The 23,459-nt window shown below is 42.5% G+C and overlaps 1 protein-coding gene across 2 annotated transcripts; it reads left to right on the top strand.

Annotated features, from left to right (window-relative positions):
* The first annotated feature begins 20,044 nt into the window (after positions 1–20,044).
* On the top strand, positions 20,045–22,325 carry LOC141634184 (uncharacterized). 2 transcript variants are annotated; one of them, XR_012538946.1, is made up of 2 exons: positions 20,045–21,956; positions 22,044–22,325. XR_012538946.1 is itself a non-coding variant. In XM_074446444.1 (2 exons), the coding sequence occupies exons 1-2, from the start codon at positions 21,458–21,460 to the stop codon at positions 22,178–22,180; spliced, it is 636 nt and encodes a 211-aa protein (XP_074302545.1). In that variant the 5' UTR covers positions 20,928–21,457; the 3' UTR covers positions 22,181–22,325. The 2 variants fall into 2 exon arrangements, 1 of the variants encoding a protein (XP_074302545.1); XM_074446444.1 differs by having other exon boundaries at positions 20,928–21,956.
* Positions 22,326–23,459: the final 1,134 nt, after the last annotated feature.

Genomic DNA, 23,459 nt, shown 5'->3' with positions numbered 1-23,459 from the left:
ACCTAGATGGGAACGAGTTTTCAAACCCCACAAACCTCGACCAATTCAAACGGTACTATGCCTAGAATAGGACAAAAACGCGCCTCGCGTAAACCCATGTGTCGCTCTTGTGACACTAAATAAACGGCCCCTGGCCAAGCTGAAATAAGCTAAATGTCACTGTGCTCTTGCATTTTGACAAGATTGTCATCCTCATATCATCAAATAAACTAAATTCGCACCTCCAGAGTAAGCAAAAGCTCATGCTTATTTTCTATGTTCATTACAAGCTCTTGCTTCGAACAATTATTCTTTTACATTTACTCAAACTACGCGCAAGGGTTTGATTTCGCTTTTTAAGTGAATACGTAGGCAATCCTTCACGGGATTCAACCCATTATATCTAAAAATGTAAATAGAAGGACATTTGCATTGCATTTGAAATTCGACAAGAATAATAAGTGGAAAATCTCAACGGTTTCCTAACCATTTAACCTTTTTTTATTTCATTCACTTTCTAATAATAATAGTACGTTACATAATAAAAATAGAATAGGCTAGGATTCTAAAAATCCCTCCTTTTTATTACAACAATAATAATAATAATAATCAAATAATAAATAAAGACTCGGGCTATTCCTCCATCTTCCCCTTGCCCTTGTCATTCTTGTCATATTTCCCGTCACGACCTCGAGCCGGGCGCTCTTGCACCACTTCAGACCTAATCACCAACGGTCTTTCTCGAGGCCTGACTCTTCCGTTCTTGCCAACCACCAGCTCTGCGACAGGAGTAGTCTTTGATTTCTTTGAAGGATGAATGACTTGAAATCCGCTTCTTCTTCTCCCTCTCGTCGATGCTTCTCCTTCTCTTTCTCTCCCTCGCGCACCTTGTAATCAACCGGCTCACGTTTCCTCATTCTCTCGCGTTCTTCCGGAGTTGCAGCCTTTCTCCACCTCAGATAAGAGTCCGACACCCACAAAGCATTGGCGGAGAAGCTCAAGAACCACATGTTTCTTTGGGCCCATTTAATGGCCCACTCTCTTCGGCTCTCTGTAGTAAGCGCCATAGCAGTCTGCGGGACGGTATCAAGCCTAGGGATCATCTGCTTCAGCCCAACTTGCCTCATCAGTCTTTCCGGAAAGATGCATACCATGAACTCCAATCCCGGAATGCGCACGGACCTAGTAGGATCTAAAGAAGATACTCCAGTGACAGACTTGAGGTGCCACCACGGTACGACCCACCTAATCAACGGGCCATCATCACTTTTCAGCTTGTTCTTCCAATAGTCACAGACCCGGGTGAAGTCCACCATATACAACCGCGTCCTCATCGCAATCATACGGGAATGATAGGAAAGTGCATGAACTGGGGGCTCGATCAATCGGAGCCGTTCCATAAGCCAAACCTACCAAAAGCAGGTATTAGACACCAATCAAAAAACGAAAAAACAAACGAAAAAAAAAAGAAAAACAAAACGAAAAAACAAAAAAAAACAAAAAAAAAACAAAAAGACAAAAAAAAGGAAAGCGTGTCTTTACCTGCAAAATGACGGGACTCCCCAAGAACGGCAGATCGCGGTTGGATTTCCTATTATCCAAACCCAGGATAATCTCCCCTAAGCATAAGCAAGCTGGGCTCCTGCGCAGCTCCATTTGCTCGATAAGACCCAAAAGACGGGGATCACCTCTCAAGTCTTCGTCAACATGCCCTTGGAAGACATACACGTGCAGCAAACAAAAGCCAAATGCCCTCCTCCTGGCAACATGGGAAACAGTAGGGTCGGCCCTGTTAATGAATCGGTCTACAAAGTCCAACATTCTCACGCCTTTCGGGGTAACTAAGCGATCCACCTCAAGTCTAGTCAGTCCAAGCAAGTCTCTGAATTTGCTCTTATACCCTTGTGAAGTGGAAGGAATGGCAGATAAATGTTCGGGGTCCCACCCGCCAATAGCAGCAATCTCTTCAGGAAACGGGCAAATATCACCTCCCGGAACGCGAAAACATGATAATTCGGGTCCCAATAGTCAAGGCAAGCATCCAAGAACGGTTTTACTACCTTAATGAGTTTCAAACTCAACAAAGACTCAAGGTTATAAGCACCCATGTCGTGCTTCTCCATATTCGAAAACTCGTTGGTCCATTCCTTCAAGCGGATCTCCAAAGTATTCATAATGACAATTTTCTCTTGAAGATTTATTTTGAGAGTTTTATGTGAATAGACGAGGAAGAGACGGAAGAATTGTGTGAATTAACGCCCGTCGACGCTTCTATTTATACTCATTCTTTGTTTCCAAAAATCCGCCGAACGGACTGCTGGGAACAGGCGCAGCACTCGCTGCGCCTCTTCAGAGGGACGCAGCTCATGCTGCGCCTCTTCCCCAGTCTCACTTCTGTGATTTCCGCGTTTGGATCTTTCCTAATTCTATAACGAATAATTTCCTATTCCTACGGGATTTTATTTTGGTAAATAGGAGCAGTTTACCATGTTTCAAGTTTCCTATTTTCGCGGGCACGCATTTCGAGACGACATCGACAGTTCGCCATTTTACCACATGTGCACATTTTCATTTTAGGAAATACATTTCACTTTTTTTAAATAATTCCAATTCCTCATTTTAGGACATAATTTCCATTATAATTCATTTACCTTTTTTTATTATTATTTTTATTTTCATTTCCACATCTCTAACTTACAGATTTCTTTTTTCTTTTTTTTTTTAGGGGTAACCCTCCCTACCGTCCGGTCATTTCCTAAAATTTTTGCTTTTCCTCGTGCTCTTTTGAGTCTCATTTTGCGCTGATTAAAGGCCTTATGTATATAAAAATGTATGTTTTGCGTAATTTCCATGTAAATTTCGGCAAATGATGACGCAAAAACCGTTGTCTACCAAATATGTTCAAGAACTAACCTGCGTACAAGCAACACAACCCAGCAGACAAGGGAACTCAGCCACCATATATACACCAAACAGAGCAAATGTACAAGCAATCGGGGCTTGCGCCCAACAAAGTCCAAAAGTCCAAGCAAATCGGGGCTTGCGCCCAAACAGAGCCCAAAAATGTTTCAAAATCAAATGTCCAAAATGTACAAGTCTACAAAACTACACAAAACTACTGCTGGCGCCCTCCAACTCGGCAACTCTCGCCACCGGATCGGCGATCTCGGCGTCCCGAACCTCGAGCTCCCTCAACAAGCGAGCCGTCTCCTCCCGAGATCGGGTCAACTCTCGCTCCACTCGCGGTCACCAGAATAAAGAACAAATTGACTCATGTCAATCAATTCAAGCAAGACCGAAAATCAAAACCAAAAAAATCAATCAAATAAGGTTCATACCGACGACCTTGACCACCAACGAGTGCCTCGATGGCAGGAGCTCGCAGCCGGTTGGCCACCCTCCATAGTGCCACGAACCGGACGGTGCGACTGCATTATCAAAAGAAATTCTCAAAGAAATTGAGCAAACTCAATCAAATGTGTTCTTACACAAAATTCATACAAGTCGGAGACTTACCCTCCGAATCGATGCTTGCCAAATCATCTAACCCAAAGATCCGTCACAGCTACGTCAAAGTCACGCAACTCGGAGATCGTCGTCCTCCCGGGGCGCGTCGGTGTACTCGAGGGTCTCGGGGTACTGGGGCTCGATGCCCGCCGCCTCAACCTCCCCGCAAAGACCAATAGCTCTCATTAATCGATGATCCTTCGTCGCATTCCCGAAATCAAATCAAGAAAAAGTAAAAGATACTCACCACTACCGGCCAAGACGCCAACCTCCCGTAAAGGAACGCCGAGTAGTCCTCGCCAGTGTAAGAAGGTCGTCGCCACGGCACCGCCAAGTCTCCTCCCTCTCGGCCTCGAAGGCTCCTAAACATCGTCATGGGAGGATCGACGGAACCGTCAATGCGTCCCGAGAGCACCGACGAGCCAACCGCCGCCCAAGTACCACACAGACCCATCGACGTCCTCAACAAGAGCTCGACTCGGGCTCCTAGGTCGAAGGACCTCGGCGACGAAAGGGGGCGCTTCACAGTACTCCGCCCAAGGTCTGGGCACCCATTGCGACAATATAAAGGCAAAGATCATTCCTATGACCAATTAAAAGCAAAGTATAAGAAGAGTAAATGAATACAAATGGGATACTCACGCTTCTCGGTGAAGAGCGTTCACGTCCCGCCGGTAGACATTGTGAGAAGAACGCTTGCTCTTCGTCCGGCACATGACCCAATCCCTCACCACGGGATAGGCCCTCTCCAACGGCTCCGTCCTCTTGGGCGCGAGACTCGGAAAGTAAGAGTACACCCACGCCCGTAAATGAATAATCAATGACGATCTTTCGTGATTTGATAAAGAAAGGAATTTACTTTGGTCTAAAGGAAGGTTCATACCTCCAACAGTAGCCCAGGTCCGACAGCGCCAGGAGAAGTCCCCTTCTCCATCAACTCCGGACGAACCATGGCCCTCATGAAGCGGATGAGGACCGCAAAACCAGCAGTGACCCAGTCCCAACGCCCTAGGGAACTCAGGTCAGAAAGAAAGGGAAGGAGCTTCGTCGATAGCCTCTCGCCCTTGTCTACGAGGTAAATCGAAGACAGGAACCACCAAAGCCACAGACGAGCCCTCTGCTCATCTCTACAAGGAGGAGGAGCTGTCTCCCTCCCATCGATCGTCACCGGCGCACGGGTCTTACCCGCAAAGTAGTCTCGAACGTAAGTCGGGTACCAAACCCGGATCGCAACACCTTCGGCGACAAGTTCCAGCCGATCAATCTCCTCGCCTCGGCCGAGTCCGCCCTCATAGCGATCTCCGCCACACCATCTCCTCGGTCCCCACACTGCGGACCGAGAAATCATGCCGTAATCCTCCAGAGTGACGCCCACCTCACCAAAAGGAAGGTGAAACGTGGACGTCGTGTCCCAGAATCGGTCCAAGAAAGCGCGGACCAGGCTAAGGTTAGCCCGCAACTTCCTCTTCACGATATCCCTCCAGACCTGAACCAGAGGACCGAACGCTCCACGCTCGATCATGGCCCTCTCCTCCGCCGACAGCTGCTCGTAGTGCTCCATCGCTGTCGTGTAACCCGAGAACGACCTGATGTTCCCGGCCTCCTATTACGATTTGAAACAAAGCTATCTTTAGTTTTGAATGAAATTCGAAAGAAATTTGGACAAAAAAAATGAAGAGGATGAATAATGAGTAGTGAATTCTTATTTACCAAGCTCTTCACCGTCCTGTAGGACAGGTGACCCTCTGCAGCCCACACAAGGTGCCTACTCTCCCGTGTCTCACCACGCAGAGCTCCTCTCACCGACGGCCTCCTCGCCCGACGTTGGCCTGCCTCGGCCTCCTCCTCCTCGGCAGCCTCCTCCTCGTGAGCCTCGTCTCCAGCAGCCATCACTGCAGCGGTGAAGGCCTGCTCTAAAGCCTCCTCAACAACAGCGGCGTATATCTCCATGGGAGCTCTCCCAGAAGTAGAAGCCTCATCACCTGCAACATTAAAGCAAATTCAGGCCGCGTCATACGACGACAAGCCTTTGTTAAGGGGTTTCGAGCCTTCAAAACCCTGAAACTGCTCCTCTCGTGCCATCCTTGGCCACGTTCCCGCCAACCCAATCGCTCATGTGATAAATTGGGTCAAGTCAAGTCCAATTCAAAACCTAGTTCTGGGTTCGAGTCGGAAATTTGGCAGCATTTCGTTATAACGGCGATTATGCCCTAGAAAGGTGTCCTGAAAAAGTTGTCACAAACCAAGATTCCGAGATGGTAGGAAGTTTACCCATCATTCAAGGATCCCAAATATCAAATTTCATCGCCAATGGGCAATCCTAAGGCTATTTTCGAAGCAAATTACGGTTCAGCTGTAAAACCGTCTCAAATTCATTCAAAGGCTCAAAACTTGATGAAAATTCGAAACAAATGCATGGTTATGTTCCTAACATCACCTACTATCCATTTCTAACATCAATTTGGCAAGGCAAATCCATTTGGGGGAAAAGCCCCAAATTTTCGATCAAAAGGGTCGAAAACCCTAATTGTCGTGGCTCAAAATTCGACAAATGCAGAAGATTAATGCGAGATTAAGACACATACCTCGATTAGTCATATTTAAAGCAAGCTTTTGAATCAAACCTTGGCGGAAATGGTGAAGGTTTGAGAGAGAAATGAGTGAATTGTGTTTCAAAATAATGACACAAATCCCTCTGATTTCGCGTTTTTACGCAGGAAAGCCAAATTGGGGAAAAGACGCGAAGAAAGGCCGCGCCTCTTCCAAGAGACGCAGCTCTTGCTGCGCCTCTTCCTTTGGTTCCCTCCACATGGATTTTCAAAAATTCGTTATAAGTTCGTTATTTGTGGGCCCATCCTTGGTGCGCCTCTTCCTCGATGCTATTTTTACTCTTTTGGCCCATTCGACGATTTTCTTTCGTTCCGGCCCGCATTTTATCAGCCAGCAGCAGACTGTTGCATATTATTATACATTTGTCCCTAGCGCAGCAGTATTTTGCAGTATTGTTCACTCAAGATTTCTTCCATGACGATCAAGATGTTCCTAGTCGTCAAAACATTTGTCCCCAGCGCAGCAGTATTTTGCAGTATTGCTCACTCAAGATTTCTTCCACGGCGATCAAGATGTTCCTAATCGTCAATATATTTCCTAACAAGAGTTCGCTTGAGACCGACGCAAGCAGATTCAACCTCAAGTTTTGCAAGAGTTCGCTTGAGACCGACGCAAGCGGATTCCCCGGCAGTTTCTACCGACGTCCTGCTGCTTTCGATATTTATTCTTCACGGAGTTCGAAAGGTGTCATTCTCCTAAGCATCTCGAGAAAGAAGTTTCTTCATATCCCCGTGACCCCAATGCCTTGGACACCAAGTTATCTTCGGACCAAAGAGTTTTGCTTGAAGCGTCTTGATTCTGTTTCACCCAGGGGTATCTCAGGTATGGTCTCTTCTTATGGTTGGCGAGCTTCCTTACGTAGTCTAATGGACTTTAAACGACCCTCCCCGATAGTCGACGGACTCTAAAATGTTCCCGACGACGGGTCCTTGGCTCGACCCCTTGAGCGCCTCGCGTCGCCATAGTCGTCAGTTGTAATCTTGATTGACTGATGGCTATACTTTGACTTTCGCCTTGTCCAAGCCTCGGTCAAAGTGGGGCTCAGAGATACCTCATTTCGCACCTCCCGCAAACCACCCGGTGATGATTGGGCCGCATGTTTGATACGCGAACGATTTGTGACAATTCGTAAGATTATCGTCAAGTGATTGCTCAAATATTAAATGTCTACCTCTTAGTTGTCATCTACGTCCCGATACGGTCGTTTTGGCGATAATTAGAGTACATTCGAGTCCGGTCAAAAACCGTCTCCATTTTCTGATAACTGTTAAATCCCGAGTCAGAATATTCTGGAATGTTCCGGATATTTCTATTCCATATTTCATAAATTTTATCTTTTGGCAAATAATATCCCGTAATATTCATAAGATAATCGAATTATTTCCGTCCTACCATAACTCAAACGCGGAAATCTTTCTTCAGCAGGAGGAAACCTCTTGGGAATAGACGCAGCAGGTGCTGCGCCTCTTCCAAGAGACGCAGTGGCTGCTGCGCCTTTTCCCAGGCCCTTCTTTGCATGTCTTACGTATCTTTTTCATATCTTTCCGAGATTCACTACCAAAGAGTCTCCGAAACCCTAATTCCCGTCGTGTGATTAGTATAAATAGGAGCCTTCGTTCCTCATATTTCTCACGCGAGTGTCCGCCCTTCTCTTCTCCCTTTGCATTCTAGACTTTGTTCTTAATTATTGGCGCCTACGTGCTTGAACTTTCGACCACGTAAGCTCGGATCTTTCCGGGTACCAGCCTCTCCGTTGCATGACCGACCAATTTGACCAACTACACTTAATCAACTTAATTAATCAATCGTTTTCCTCTTACGAGGGCACTCTCTTTGCATTCGCGTCGAGCATCACTAATCGATATCTTAGTTCTTCTCGTTCCGTCAACATGTAAGTCTGAGGGTGTCAATCCTTATTTATTTATTGTACTTTACTTTTTGTATCATCAATTGTAAGGTTTACGTCGAAAATACCGTTAAAATCGATTTCTAAAACCCTTTGTTAAAACTCCTGTTTTTGCGGATTTCCGATGATATACAATCGAGAAAGGACGCAAAGAATCGCTGCGCCTCTTCGAAGGAGCGCAGTTCCTGCTGCGCCTCTTCGTGAGGCTGCCGCAGTTCCTGCTTCCTTTCTTCTTCGTTTGTCCACTGTAATTCGTATTCAAAATCTTCCTTTTGCTCGTTTCGTCTGTTAATTCTTCGTCTTAATATCATAATAATTCCACATGTATTATAATCATTCATTCACATGTTTAATTGTCATAAATCCGACTTAAATCCCAAGTAATCCAATGTTTGCGGGTTTTCGTCATTAAATTCAATTCCGGGTTGTAGAGATTCAATTTGTTCATATTGGGTTTCTGGAATTCGTCTTTGATATAGCTTTCATCTGTTTACTCGCATGTTCGTTGCATATTCGTCATTAATCCGTCGTATCTAACCTAGTTAATTGAATTAATTTGTTCACTCATTAATATTTTTCACTTCTGTCATTATTCCGTCTTGTAATTAATTCGTTTGCATCCGTCTCATCTATGTTTTACTGTTCTTATGACCCATTCATGTGTTAAATAACATGCTAATCACTTCCATCCGAGTAAATATTTCAGTCCATCATTAAATTCATCAATTCAAATTAACGATTTGCGCTTAAAACTTCACACCCGGGAACTCACCCTTGGAAACAAATGTAGCAAAGAATCGCTGCGCTATTCCAGGGCGCAGATCTCCTGCGCTGTTCGAGATGATTTCTGTCCCTGAACTCCATTTCTGCTTTGACCTAGTTTAATTAGTTTACGTATTAATCTACTATTATTCGTATTATCACCTTCTGTTTTTGTTCGTAATTCATCCTTTTATTCTCTTTTCTCAAATTATCCGTTTTAAAGGTATTTTCGACATAAATCGCCTATCCCAATGTAATTAATGTAATTTTCATTATTGTGATTCATAGTTATTGTATTTCTTTCATTTGTATGTTTCCACATGTAAATGAGCACTAAATCCTACTTCGACCCAATTGTATGCTAAATTATGTGTCAACCGACTTAGTTAAATCTTCACATGTTAGGATTAAAACTTGGATGTTGCATTGCATGCATTATAACCGACGATATATCAAGTACGAATAACTTCCCTAATCATTAGTAGAGGCCGCTATCGAGGCGGGCGGGATTAGGTGTTCGATCAAAAGAGCTTCCTAATACGTACCCTCACCCCTTACTCCAGATATCTGTGAACACCCGTGTTCATTGGCATCCACGAGAGTCATTCTAGACATAGAATGCTAAGGGTAACGATTGCTTAGTGTTCATGTCACTACTTTGTGTCTTGGCATGACACGAGGTATTCGAACGGTTCCAATTTCCCATAAAAATTGGTGGCGACTCCATACAAAATGCAAGCGCTTGTTTTTCGACCTTCACCAAGCGCCCCCGTGGGCGGCCCGCTGTCCACAATTGTCCATCGTTAGTTTTAACGAATTGGGCGGATAACATTCGCAATGCGCGCTTTCCACGTGTATCGAGCTCTGCATGGTATTCTCCTGCTTCTTTGAATCTCACAATGGATGCATACCAAGGTTCGGCTTTGCTTTCCCCGGCATCATCGACAGCGTTTATATAAGCTGGTGAAGACCTTCGTTCGACACACCATGGCATGCTATCCATATGATCAGGGATGTTTATCAACGCTGCCAGTTTTGACAAAGATCGCGTCAATGAACCGATTTTCCTCCCTTGGGAGGTACACGTATCGCACCTCTTCGAAGAGTTTTTCTAGCTCTTCTATCTTAGCCTGATAGGGTGCCAGGCTGCTACTTTTGATCTTCTATGACCCCGTCACTTGATTAATGAGCAAGGAGGAATCCCCGTGTACTGTCAACTTCATGACTCCTAACTTGTTAGCGCTCTGCAAACCAAGTAGGCATGCTTCGTGTTCCGCGGCGTTATTTGTGACGGCGAAGTCCAATTTGATCGAAATTGGTACGTGCTCTCCTCTCGGTGAAATGATAATGACACCTATTCCGCATCCCATGTTATTCGAAGCCCCATCGAAATATAAATCCCATACATCATCTTCGACATGGACAATATCCTCATCTGGGAACGACCAAGTGTCAACAATGTCAGTTTCTTCGACTGGATTATCGGCCAGGAAATCGGCAACGACCGTTCCTTTTATCGCTTTCAGCGGCACATATTTGAGATCGAATTCCAATAGCATGAGGGTCTATCTTGACATTCTGCCGTTTAGCACCGGCTTTCCAAACAAGTACTTGATGGGGTCCATTCTGGAATATATACTCACACTGTAGCTGAGCATATAGTGACGTAGCTTCTTCGTTGCCCAGACTAAAACTAGGCATGTCTTTTCTAATGCTGTATACTTTGATTCATACTCCAAGAACTTTTTACTAAGGTAGTAAATTGCTCTTTCTTCTTTGTCAACGGTTTGTGCCAGCATTGCTCCCATCGCGGTATCTCAGAATCGTTAAATACGGTGATAGAGGCAAGCCGGCTCTGGTGGATCGAGAACTCGGCGGAGAAGATAACACTTCCTTTATCTTATCAAACGCGGCTTGGCATTGGTCATCCCACATAATATGCTCCCCAACTTTCAATTTCTTAAAAATTGGTTCGCAGATCATAGTTAATTTTGAGACGAAACGGCTTATGTATTGCACTCGGCCCAAGAAACCTCGAATTTCTTTCTCGGTTTTAGGATGGGGCATTTCCATAATGGCTTTAATCTTTGATGGGTCGATTTCGATGCCACGGTGGCTAACGATATGACCCAAAAGCTTGCCAGAGGTGACCCCGAACGCGCACTTCTGTGGGTTTAATCTCATATTATACTTTCTCAACCTCTCGAAGAATTTTCGTAATGCCATCAAATGGTTATTACGTTCCTTCGATTTTACGATCATGTCATCGACGTAGACCTCTACTTCCTTATGAATCATATCATGCAACAACGTCGTTCTTTGTTCTCGTAAGTCGCACCTGCATTTATTAATCCAAACGGCATCACCGTGTAGCAATAAGTGCCCCATGGTGTTGTGAAAGCAGTCTTGTGTATATCTTCCTCGGCCATTTTTATCTGGTTGTAACCGGCGTACCCATCCATAAAGGATAATAATGCATGGTTAGCGGTATTGTCAACCAAGATGTCAATGTGAGGTAACGGAAAGTCGTCCTTTGGACTAGCCTTATTTAGATCACGAAAATCAACACAGACCCGAACCTTTCCGTCTTTCTTTGGCACTGGCACCACATTAGCTATCCAATCTGAGTATTCCGATACTCTGATGAACCCGGCCTTGAACTGTTTACCAATCTCTTCTTTGACTTTCAAAGACCACTCGGTACGCATTCTACGTGGCTTCGCTTTCTCGGTTTGAACCCGGCTTGATCGGAATCTTGTGCTCTGCAATTTCCCTATCAATACCCGGCATATCTTTGTAGGACCAAGCAAATACATCTTTGAATTCATTCAACAATTCAACAAACCCCTTCTTTTTTCATGGGGATCTAAGGTTGTTCCTATCTTAAGCTCCTGAGGCTCTAAGGTAGTCCCCACATTAACAACTTCGGTATCTTCGATTACCGAGCTTCTTTGGTCGTATTCTTCCAACCCTTTTACTAACTGGGGAGGCGGTTCCACCTCCTCCTCTTCTTCTTCCACCTGTCTATCCTCGACCTCATTCTCAACGTTATTAAAACAATCAATTGAATCGCAATATAAATGAGACAAGTCGTAAGCAAAGTGATTCATCTTATTATTGATTTGAAACTGCGCAAATTGCGTTAACATTTGGGCCAATTGATCAGAGGTCAGTGGCGAGATAGGAGCAGTATTCGGGACAGGCCCCAGAATACCAGCACTAGGGGAAGGTACAGGAAAAGGAAAGACTGGGGAAGGGGTATCTTCGACACCTAAAACCCTAGACTTAGCCTTAGGACTTATGTTAGACTCAGACTCGGACTCAGACTCAGACTCAGAATCGTCATCAGGCTTGAACATCTCTCCTTCTCCCGTTGTCAACTTGAAAAGAAGTCCCTTGTTATCAGTCCACTTCATGGTTTTCCGCCATCCAGATGTATTCCTCTGAGGATCTACATCAGTAATGAGGGTAGATGGATCGAAACGATCACTCCTTACGATCATGTTTACCAAGACTTCGTTTGGTATTTCCGGCTTCTTTTCCTCTCCAAAGAGGAGACCCATAGCTTTCCCATCTTCGATCGGAACAGACTCCTTCTTTATTGTAGCTACTGCCATAATGTCTTCGGGAATATAGAAACAATCACGGAATACTTCGATTCCGGGGACCAGCTTGTTGGCCTTTGAGTTGAACAGTGGTTCGGGGAAGTCTAAACTCGACATTTCCTCCCCGGCTTTCACAAAGTGGCCGTTTAGAGTTAGCAAGTACGGCCTCATCTTGATGTCTCGGTCTTCGATCGAGACTCTCTTTCTCAGGGAGTCTTCTTTAGTTGGCTCATACCCAAGCCCGTATCTTGTCCCCTTAGGCACTGGCGACTTCAATTGAAATGCATTTTCCCTTCGGGGGTACATGGAGTACCCGAAGTACTTTCCGGTCTTGAAGATTGTTTTACAAACACAGCTTCCCGTATATAAGTCCATATTCGGTGCCTCGAAAGTGGACTCAATTGCGTTTACTACCTCGAAACCACAAGACTCCAAGGCGGTATTATCAGTTTGCACTTCGGAAGTAACATCTCCTCCCGTCACAATTATAGGAGTAGCATCGATGGTCACTACCTCTCCCTTGAGAGGGATTTTAATCTTGCGATGGAGGGTAGAAGACACGGCTCCAGCTGTGTGAATCCATGGTCTCCCGAGCAAAATGTTGAAAGATGAGGCAACATCTATCACTTGGAAATTGACCTTGCGCTCCACCTTTCCCACATTCACGCTTAAAGTGACGAGTCCGGACACTCGACGCACTGTGCCATCGAAAGGCCGAACCGTTTACGTAGTGGGTGTGAAGTCGCTTTTCTCGAGTCCCAAAATGAAAGCGGTCTGTAGTGGGAGAACATTAACTGCAGACTCGTCGTCGACAAGGGTCATTGGGAGTCGCTTATGACGGCATTCTACCGTGATGTACATAGCGAGGCAATGTTGTGGCCCAAATGAGGGCAGGTCTTCATCAGAAAAAGTTACGGCATTAGTGAGCCGAGGTTGGTTTTGAGCAACAAATGAGACCACGTCATCTGGAGTAGTGTGCGGTGACACGGTCATATTCATTAAGGCTTGAAGCAGAGCTTGTCGGTGTTCAAACGAGCTCAACATTAACTCCCAGATAGAGACATCTGCCTTTGTCTTTTGAATCGCTTGATGAGGGAGGCCTCGAGGTCGACCCTTCACCAAGAGCCCTGGACCGAGGTGGCCTCCTTGGTGGGTGTCTTACTTAGACTGTCTCCAAAGATAGAGACATGGTTTGCCTTCTCGACACGATAGGGACGTCCCGATCGCGTCAAATGATTAGATTCGAGGACATCTTTCCTCAATTTAGAAATTTCTTCCTGAGTTCGGGGAATAATCGCACCTTTGGTGAGATAGATATCGTCTTCATCGTCAGCCCAGACCCCATTAATTTCATTCTCGCTTCGGAGAATGTATGGTGTGAAATCGATAGCAAAATCCCCAATTCGAACTTCGTTCTTAGCTTGAGGGATACACTCAGAGCAGCTTACATAGACTTTCCCTACGAAAAACCCAGTGAGACGGCAGATGGGTTGGATTAAGTGAGATACATCGGTATTGTCTTCGACGAATACTGCATTGGCATGGTCACCAAAAGGATTGTTCAGGTTGTTAGGTCGGACGGTAGGGATGGGGAGCGACCCATTCTCGATCATGTCTTGGATTTCATGTTTAAGACGGTAACAATTTTCGGTATCATGACCTTTCCCTTGATGATAAGCACAGTAGGCGTTGGGCTTATACCATTTACCCCGTCGATCCGCAGCGGGTCCGGAGTTGGACCAATTGGGTTCGCTTTCCCTTGGGCCGAGAGCCTTTGGAGGGCGTATGCATAGGTACACCCGATGTCAGTGAACGCTCTTGGCCCATGGCGCTGCGATCCCTTAGGAGCTCCTCCCAAAAGACCGATGGCTTGGATATGATTGCGAAATGGATGCCTTAGCTTTGGAAGAGGAGGCACCCTGATACCCTTTTGGCTTTTCAACCTCGGCAGAACGAACGTCGTCCTCAATTTTTCTTCCGACTCGAATAAGGTCCTTGAATGAGCCGAAATGTTGATATTTGATAGCGTCACGGTAGACAATTCGAAGATTTTTGATGAACTTATCTACCATTTCGTCTCCTCGGCCTTTTGGCCAACTTCACGCTTTCAACAAGGCCAATGTTGAGGAATTCAAGAAATCCTCCTTATCCTTCTCGTGTCATCACCTCGAGTGTGCGCACGATGAGTTTGAATCTCGGCATTATCAAAAAGTGTTTGCGAACTCCACCGTTATATCTTCGAAAGTGGGGAAATTCTTAAGCTCAAGGTTGTAGAACCACGCCTTCGGGTGTTCTCCTAGGGATTGAGCAAAAATATGGGGCAACATCTCGGCGGTACCCCTTTCAACGCAAGGTACTCCTTGTAGGAACGGATATGTTGCAATGGATCTTCCGTCCCTTTGAACTTTGGGATATCAATTAGGACAAAATTGGTTGGTAGCTTGTCCTGGACCGGCATGTACCCTCTCGCATTCTCATAATGCACATTTTTCCCTCGGATAGCTTCAATTTTCCTCTATTAGTCGGAACCTCTTTTCTAATTCGGTTTCCGGGGCGGTGGTATGGGAGCTTCCACCGCGATCTTGGCTTCCACAGTAGTCAAGCGTTCCATCATTGCGACCAAAGTGTCGTTAATGCGCTTCATGCCTCTGCGGTAGTCATACTTCTTGTTTGTAGTGGCCTTTCTACAATAAAATCCCGAGCAAGTATCAGTTATCGAATCAAAATCCCCTGCACAAACAGGACTCGACTCATAATAACATGACGGACTCTATGCGACTCGATATTGGGCTTAGACCCGGAGAGCGAGCAATTGGGCCCCCTCGGTTTGGGTCATACACGACTAGGGACGGTTTTTCAAACCTAAAAACTGGCTATAACTTGACATGGATCCTACGAACGAACTATTCTGGCTCGTTGGAACGGGTCCTAACCGTGATACACACGTGGCTTGGGTTTTAGACTCAACGTGATCATAAATCCGACATGACAAACCCGTGTTCAAACCAGACATGGCTCTTGGGCTTTGTGACAAACGCCCTAGGTGGCCTAGTGGGGACGTTTTGGTGGACTGACTTGGACCAAATGGTTGACTTTCATGACTCAGACCCAAAGATCGGTTTAGGTGACTCACTTGACAAGTGTTCTAGCCAAATAAAGGCTCACTCGAGCCTAAGGGTGGACTAGCTCGCCTATATCGAGCAAGCAAAAGCCCAACTCGACTAACCCGACCCCACTAACTCAAACTCTATTCTAGGTTTGGGTTGGACCTGGGATACAGTTAATCGAAATTTGAAATCGAGAAGGATTGAATTGACTTTTAAAATGGGCAGCACTTCGGCTTGAAAGAGGGTTCAAAATTTTGAAATAGAGGGCCGAAATTTTCGAAAAGAAATGGACTTGAAAAAGAATCAAATTTTCGAAAGAAAAAGAAGATGGTTTTGAAAATGCTATTTTGAAAACATGACCCGGGATTCACATAGCATGTAATCATTCGCATTTTAGGGATGCAATGCATGAACTAGACTCTTCTAAGTCTCGGTCAGTCCTCTAAAATGGGTCTATGCCAGTGAAACCGCTTTGTCGGGGAGTCCACATACCATCATATGCCCGTAGCAATACGCCTCGTATGCAGCTACCTACCTCCACGGAATCACCTTGATAATTAAATCGGACATAGTGGACATCAATATCCTCCCTTGGAATTAACCCAAGAGATTCTTTGGCCCGCCTAAAGTCTCGGGGGTTTATGCATGATTAACATAAAAAAATTGTGACAACAATCCTAATAGCCATCTTAAACTTTTCAAGTTTCACGGTCCCCAGCGGAGTCGCCAAATTGTGGACCATGGAAAAACGCTCCACTCAAATGCTTTTTCAAAACATTTTTAATTTTAAAAGAGTCGCCACTAAATTTTTAAATGGAATTTAGAAACCAATTTTAGAGATTTGAATTCGTGTGACTTTACGTGTTAGGAAGTTAATTTAATTTCATTAAAACAACACCCAACCCCGCCCGTTGCAATAACGGTCTCTACTAGATGAAAGATGGCTATTTCGGAAAGATATCACATGCGTATGCAACCATTGAATTTAAATACTATCATGCGAATTTCATTCTAAATTGTTTAAAATGCATTTAACTTCGTCGAAGTGGTTTAGCATGTGAGGTTCATTGATTAAACTAGAAAACACATCCAAAGAGAGGGATAGGAAGGCTTACGCTTAGCATAAGATGTATTAACAAACATTAGTGGTTAGCTCATACATACAATATAAATTATAAATAATGTAAATTAAAATCTAAAACATAAACTAATTAAACTAAGGATTAATCAAACAAAGTCAAACAAGGAAGCAAATTAAAACACAAAACCTGGACAAACCCGTGCACGCACGATCTGAAATTTTCAAATATGTCGAATTGATCCGTGCACTGCGCGGGTTTTGAATTAATACATTGCTAATTACGAAATAAATACTAAATCAATGCAATAAATTACGAAAATCCACCTAAATTAAAATTACAAATTATAGGTCTGGAAAATCCTAAAAAAATCAATTTTTATATGGTTAAAAATAAATACACGTAAATTAAATAAACTCGATTTATTAAATTGTTCTATTCCAACATGAGGATATGTAAATGAGACGGGGTGTACGACCGACCGATATGGCGGATTTCTTTCCCATCTCAAGTCAACACGGGTGCCGGAATGGTACTTTAACTCATACTCAAACTATTCTAGTTTCGATATTAGTTAGACGATGTTAGACAATGGTTAGTAAATAAACAATAAAAAAACGAAATAAAAAGGAGAGAAGGGAGTTTTAATGCACCCTCAACCTACATGTATCGTTGACACCGTCTTGGGTCGTAATCGATCGTAGATTTTATCTCGAGGGGCCGTCGTCGACGAAGACAATTGAAATTGAATTTTGAAATCACGAAACAAACACGTTCAAAAGGCGGACTTGAGCAAATGACTTTCAATCGCTCACCACGACTTCGTTTCTCAACGATTTTTCAAACCGAAAGATGTTTTGGAAACTAGAAAGACTGAATTTTGTGAATATGGAAACAAACCAGAAGTTTTAATGGGATTTGTGCACGAGAATCAAGGCCAAAGACCACGATGCGAAACTCGAAAACAAGATTTGTGTCCCTGTTTTTGAGCGGCTGTCACGGCTTTAGTTTAGGGTTTTTTGGACGATTGATGGTTGTTATTTGCAGTATGTTGTGGGGAGAACTTAGAGGAATAAATGTATGGTGAAGGGGGGTATTTATAAGGAGTTTCAAGGGTAGAAGTAGGGCAACAAGCGGTCGGGCACATTTTCGCATAGCTGCTGTCCATCAGCTAATTCGTGGGGTTTTTAGGGTTTGTATGGGGGTTTTCTTGGTGGTTAAGCTAAGGTAATATAGGTAGGATACTAGGGTATGGTGTAGGGTTAATGGGCACGGGTTTGGTAGCTGTTTGGAGCGGGTTTTGGGCTCGGGATTGAGCACGCAAAACAGGGGGGGCTGCTTGTGTTTCGGGCTGTTTGTGGAGTATTTGGGACGGGGATTGGATGGGTTTTGTGGTGTTCTAGGTGCTGGGTTGTTGTGGGTAATGTGGAGCGTGGGTTGGTGGTGATGGGTTGCGGATTTGGACCAAGTTTGAGTCGGTTTAGAAGGGCTTTTGATGGGCTATACAAACACGGGTAAAGGAAGGAATTGGGCTGTGTTGGGGAGTGTTTAGGACGAGATTTGGGTGTGGATATGGGGGTTCGAACTGGGGTTGAATGGGTAGAGGTCTAGGTTGGTTAGTGTACTCGAGATTCGTGCCAACTCGTAAAGAAAACGGGCTCAAAAACCGAGCTAAAATCGAGCTCCAAAACGCGTGGTTGAAACGAGTTTTAAATTTTCAAATTCGATTTTTCAAATCAATTAACACATTAAAATAAATGATTTTTCAAATCAAAAAAATATATTTTATTTTCAATAAAATAAATTTAAGAAAATAAATTCAAATTAAAACAATAAAATGAATTCACTTAAAAAAAGCTTTAATTTAAATATCATTTAAATTAATAAAATACTCCGTCGACAACGCTCATTCCACATCGTAAAACGAGCCCAAATAATGACAATGACAACTAAAGAATACATGTGTCCTATCATCATCGGGTGTTTGTCGGGTTCTCTATAAATTCCAATATCGACAGATATGGGTATCTACACTTTTATACTTTGCCTCTTCCTCAATGTTGTTTCCTTTTGATGGTTTATTAGATTCATTATGAGATTCATCACCATATAGCTTATCAGAGCCATACTCATGATCTGAATCATCATTATAACTACATCCCATAGATAGATCATCAATATCGCTATTTTTCATGTGTGAGTGAGGAAGTTCATCATTAACCCCTTTAGAAAAGTGCGAAACGTTAACCAAATTAGCTGCATCGAATAGACCACTCATATCATCACGACCTACAAATGATCCTTTACTAGTGCTACCAACATCAACACTAGCTATATGATCAAGAACATTCCCTTTACCATGCCAAATCCAATTTGTATACTTTTGATAAAAGCCTTTGAACAAAATATGCCCCTCTACTTCACTAAGCGGCAATCAATAACGTAATTTGCAATTTTTACAAGGACACTTTGTTTTTCCTTGTACAAGACTTTCTTTAGCTATCACAATAAATTTCAAACAACCATCTATGTAGTTCGAATGGTCATTTGACAATGTAATCCAACTTGTTTCCATGTCTACACAAACAAAACAAAACCAGACACGCCCATATTGATTAAACATGTATAGTATTTTAATACTCGTTGTAGAAAAAAAAACATTTGCTAATGTCCCAAGAGTACAAGATAAATAACAACTAATCATGAAACTGTAAAAATAATAACGTTTTAAAGTATTTTAATACTCATTGTATGTTTAAGTAGATAAAGAAGTGAACATGGCTTAATTAACTAGAGAAAATAGACTTAAAACGAGAATCACCGAAGTTGATCACAAACAATAAAAACTCCAATAGGAAACTAAACAAAAGAAGAGAAGAGAAGAGAAGAGGAGAGGAGAGAATTATTTTATTTGTGGTACCTGATATCCAAAAACAGATGAATCAGAAACTACGAATCGCAACCCTAAATTTTGCGAGCAATCAACAACACACCTGAGATTCAAAATGTAAAAAATTTATTACTAATAAAATATGGGAGGGTCAGACTTCAAAGAAAAAAAGTGATTCATAAATTGGATGTTCACACTTATAACAGCCAGTTCTTTGATTTAACACATGGGAAGGCTTAACACAAGATCAGGTCTCATATCTTAGAGCAAGATATAGAATTATAGATCATTAGCTATGCCAAGAACTATATTGGTTATGATGCAATTTTCACAGCCAGTTCTTTGATTTAACCCATTGAACGTTCATATCTCCTTCAACTATAAAAGGATACAACAATGGCAGTCCTTACCCACTCACCTCACTCAAAAATACCAAATCTAAAAATAATTTGTTTTACTGTTCCAACTTTCAATGGTTTCCTCATCAAATCCCAACAATACCCAATCAACAAAATTCTGCCCAACCACAAAGACCAAGAGGAAAAAAATCGTCCCCATTTGATGAATCCCCTTAATGGAACCATGTTACAGTTATCCGTATGCCCGCTTCCGGTGGTAATCGAACATGGACTTGTAACTATTGCGGCAAAAAGGTTAATGGTTCTTACACCAAAGTTAAAGCACATTTGCTTTCATTCTCAAATGTAGGTGTAGACGGGTGCCCAAAATTGTCGGATGAAGCGAAGCAAATGTTATTCAAAGAGCACGAACAGGCTGAAGAACGAACAAAAAAGAGGGATCAAGAAGCAAAGAGGAGACAAAAGTATGTTACTTTACCTTCTGACTGTGATTTAAAGCAACAAAAACGAAAAAAAGGGACAATAGAAGCAAGTTTTAATTTCGCTCTTAGAGATGAGGTTGACAAAGAATGTGCTCGTATGATCTATGCTTCTGCCTTGCCACTTTTTTTTGTCAAAAATCCGTACTTTTGTCAGTTTCTTTTCAAATTATCAAATAGCAACATACCTGGCTATGTTCCCCCAAATTATAATAGGTTGAGGACAACATTGCTAGAACAAGAAAAAGCCCATGTGGACACTTTGCTTCAACCTTTTAGAAATTCTTGGGAAAAAAAGGGGGTTTCATTATGCTCTGATATATGGGGTGATAGGCGAAAGAGACCTCTTATCAATGTCATGGGTACTTCTGGGGGAAAGACCATGTTTATTAAGTCATTTGACACAAGTGGTAACATAAAAGATGCTGAGTATGTTGCTTCTTTGTTCACTGCGGTTATAGAGAAGGAAGGGCCTGAAAACATTGTGCAAATCATCACCGATAATGCTGGAAATTTTAAGGCAGCGGGTTTGATCATTGAGGGCAGGTATGCTAACATTTTATGGACTCCATGTGTGGTTCATTCCTTAAATATAGCCCTCAAATCTATTTGTGAACCCACTGCTAATTCAAGCCACTATGATGCCTGTAAGTGGATTTCATCCTTATTATCAGATTGCACTGAAATTGTTAACTTTGTCAATCAACATTATAAGGCCTTGACAATTTATCAAAAATATACCAAGCACATGTTGTTAAAAGTGTGTGAAACTCGATTTGCTTCACATGTTATCACTGATGAGCGACTACTTTTGGTTAAATCTGCTCTTGAAAAAATGGTGATGGATCCTAATTGGAAAACATTTAGGAAAACGAACGTAGAATCAAAAGCTGATCATGTTAAGCAGTGTATAATTTCTGATAGTTGGTGGGAGAAATTGGAATATTTTTTTAGTTTTACATCTCCTATATATGATATGATAAGGTGTGCTGATTGTGATGACCCTTGTCTGCATCTAATATATGATATGTGGGACTCTATGATAGAAGAAGTTAAGGAGAAAGTAATTAAGGAAGAAGGAGAGGACTTAAGTACTGGATATTCCAATTTTTTTAATGTTATCCAACAAGTTCTGGAAGCTAGATAGAACAAAAGTAACACCCCACTTCATTGTATGGCTCATTCATTAGTTCCGAAATTTTATAGTGAATTTTGGTTACAACGTGCTGCCGGTACCATTCCAAGAATAGCACCAAATGAAGATCATGAGGTATCTCTTAATAGAGATAAATGTTTTAAAAAATTGTTTCCAAATCCTGATGATCTTAGAAGAGTGTATGTTGAATATGGAATGTTTTCTGGGGGATTGGGATTTTTTTCGGAACCTCATGTTATGGAAGCAAGAGTTCATGAGGTGCCACTTATTTGGTGGGCACGTTATGGATCATGCACACCCATGTTACAGGCTTTGGCTAATAAACTGCTTTCTCAACCGGCATCGTCATCATGCTGCGAAAGAAATTCGAGTGATTTCTCACAGATTCAAAGTGTGAAAAGGAATAAGTTAGACTCAAAAAGAACTGAAGATCTTGTTTATGTCCACAACAATTTGCGGTTGTTTACCCACAAAACTGATGAATACAAGAGAGGCCCGTCAAGCTATTGGGATGTTGGTAAGTTATTCTTATACAGGAGCTTAATAAGCTACCTTTTTGTTGTTAATAAAATAATTTGGTTACTCTTTTCCTTTGTTTTTTAAGGTGGTGATTCACTTAGTGTTGATGCTGACATGAATGCATTTGCTAATATTATTGCCGAAGATCCTACTATTGAAGAAATGTTAAGGAATTATGAAGATGGAGATTATGGAGAAGATGAGAATGCTGTTTTGGAATAGATGATTTAGAATTGTTCTCTGTTTTTGTTCTTTGTTTTGGAATGGCTAATGGGCAGCCTTTGTTTTGAATTTTCATGTAATGCTCAGTTTGTTGAACTTTTTCAAGTTTTTTTTAAATGAATGAGAAATGCCCGTTCTTTTGTTATATTATTAGGTCTTTGGATTTAGTTCATAAATTAATATTAAAATATGTATAATATTTTTATTATTTCAGAAAAATGCCAAGTCCAAAATAACTCGCGGATTCTCGTACCCGAGTCCTTGATTTTTAGATTTGAAGGATCGGACACTCGGATCCGTGTCCAAGTCGGATCCTTGTGTTCGAGTCCGAGCATCACAGTTTAGCATGAGCAAGTATAGGACTATCTAATTGCTAACCAAGTTATGTGTTTTTCTGGAAAGCGTACACACTTGATTTGCTAAGTTGTCCTTGGGTAAACTGGGGATTCACGTAGGATGTGTTTATGGGAGAAAAAGAATTGTGAAATATCCTTTTGACAAAAACCTAAGATCTTTTTTTGTGACGAAGGCTTTGTGCTATTGCTAATAAAACTAGGGAGCTCCTAATGCCACGGCCTTTGTGGCTAATCCACGGAGTTCTGAAGTACACGTGCCTCTCACAGACCTCATTGGATTAACCACATGGGTTGCAGCATTAGCACTGCTGCAATACTAAGGTTGTGGTTAGTCGCATCAAATTTTGCGCTTGGCTCTTTTATCTTGTTAAGGGAACAACAGTTAACTAATGGTTGTTTTCAACCTATTTTGCTCATGGAAGAGGTTATTGGAGAAAAAAGTAACATTCATAACTGGCACTGATGAACATGGAGAAAAGATTGCTACTGCAGCAATTGTAGTTGGTTTGAGCCCTAGCGAACATTGCAACACCGTGTCTATTGACCCTATCCAAAGCCGAAAAGGGTGACTCTAAGCAAACTCTAACAAACACTGACCAAACCCGAAACTACTACTTTGAATCAAAAAATTACTATTCATGATTGATCAATGACCTGAATTAGGAAGAACGCCCATAACCCTAACCCGATTATAACTTACTATTCATGACTGATCAATGACCTCAATTATGACCCTAACAAACACTGACCAGACCCTAAGCAATAACATAATAATATTTCTTAATGATCAAAATTAGGAAGAACGCCCATAACCCGATTATAAAGCAATTAAAATTACCATCAATAATATACAACGATTGAAAATGAATGAGAAAACCGTACCTATGATATGCAATAAGCATATTGTATCGTCTTTGCGAGGT

This window comes from Silene latifolia, chromosome Y, assembly GCF_048544455.1.
Source record: "Silene latifolia isolate original U9 population chromosome Y, ASM4854445v1, whole genome shotgun sequence".
Taxonomy (NCBI): domain Eukaryota; kingdom Viridiplantae; phylum Streptophyta; class Magnoliopsida; order Caryophyllales; family Caryophyllaceae; genus Silene; species Silene latifolia.
This window is presented reverse-complemented; position numbering and strand designations above follow the sequence as displayed.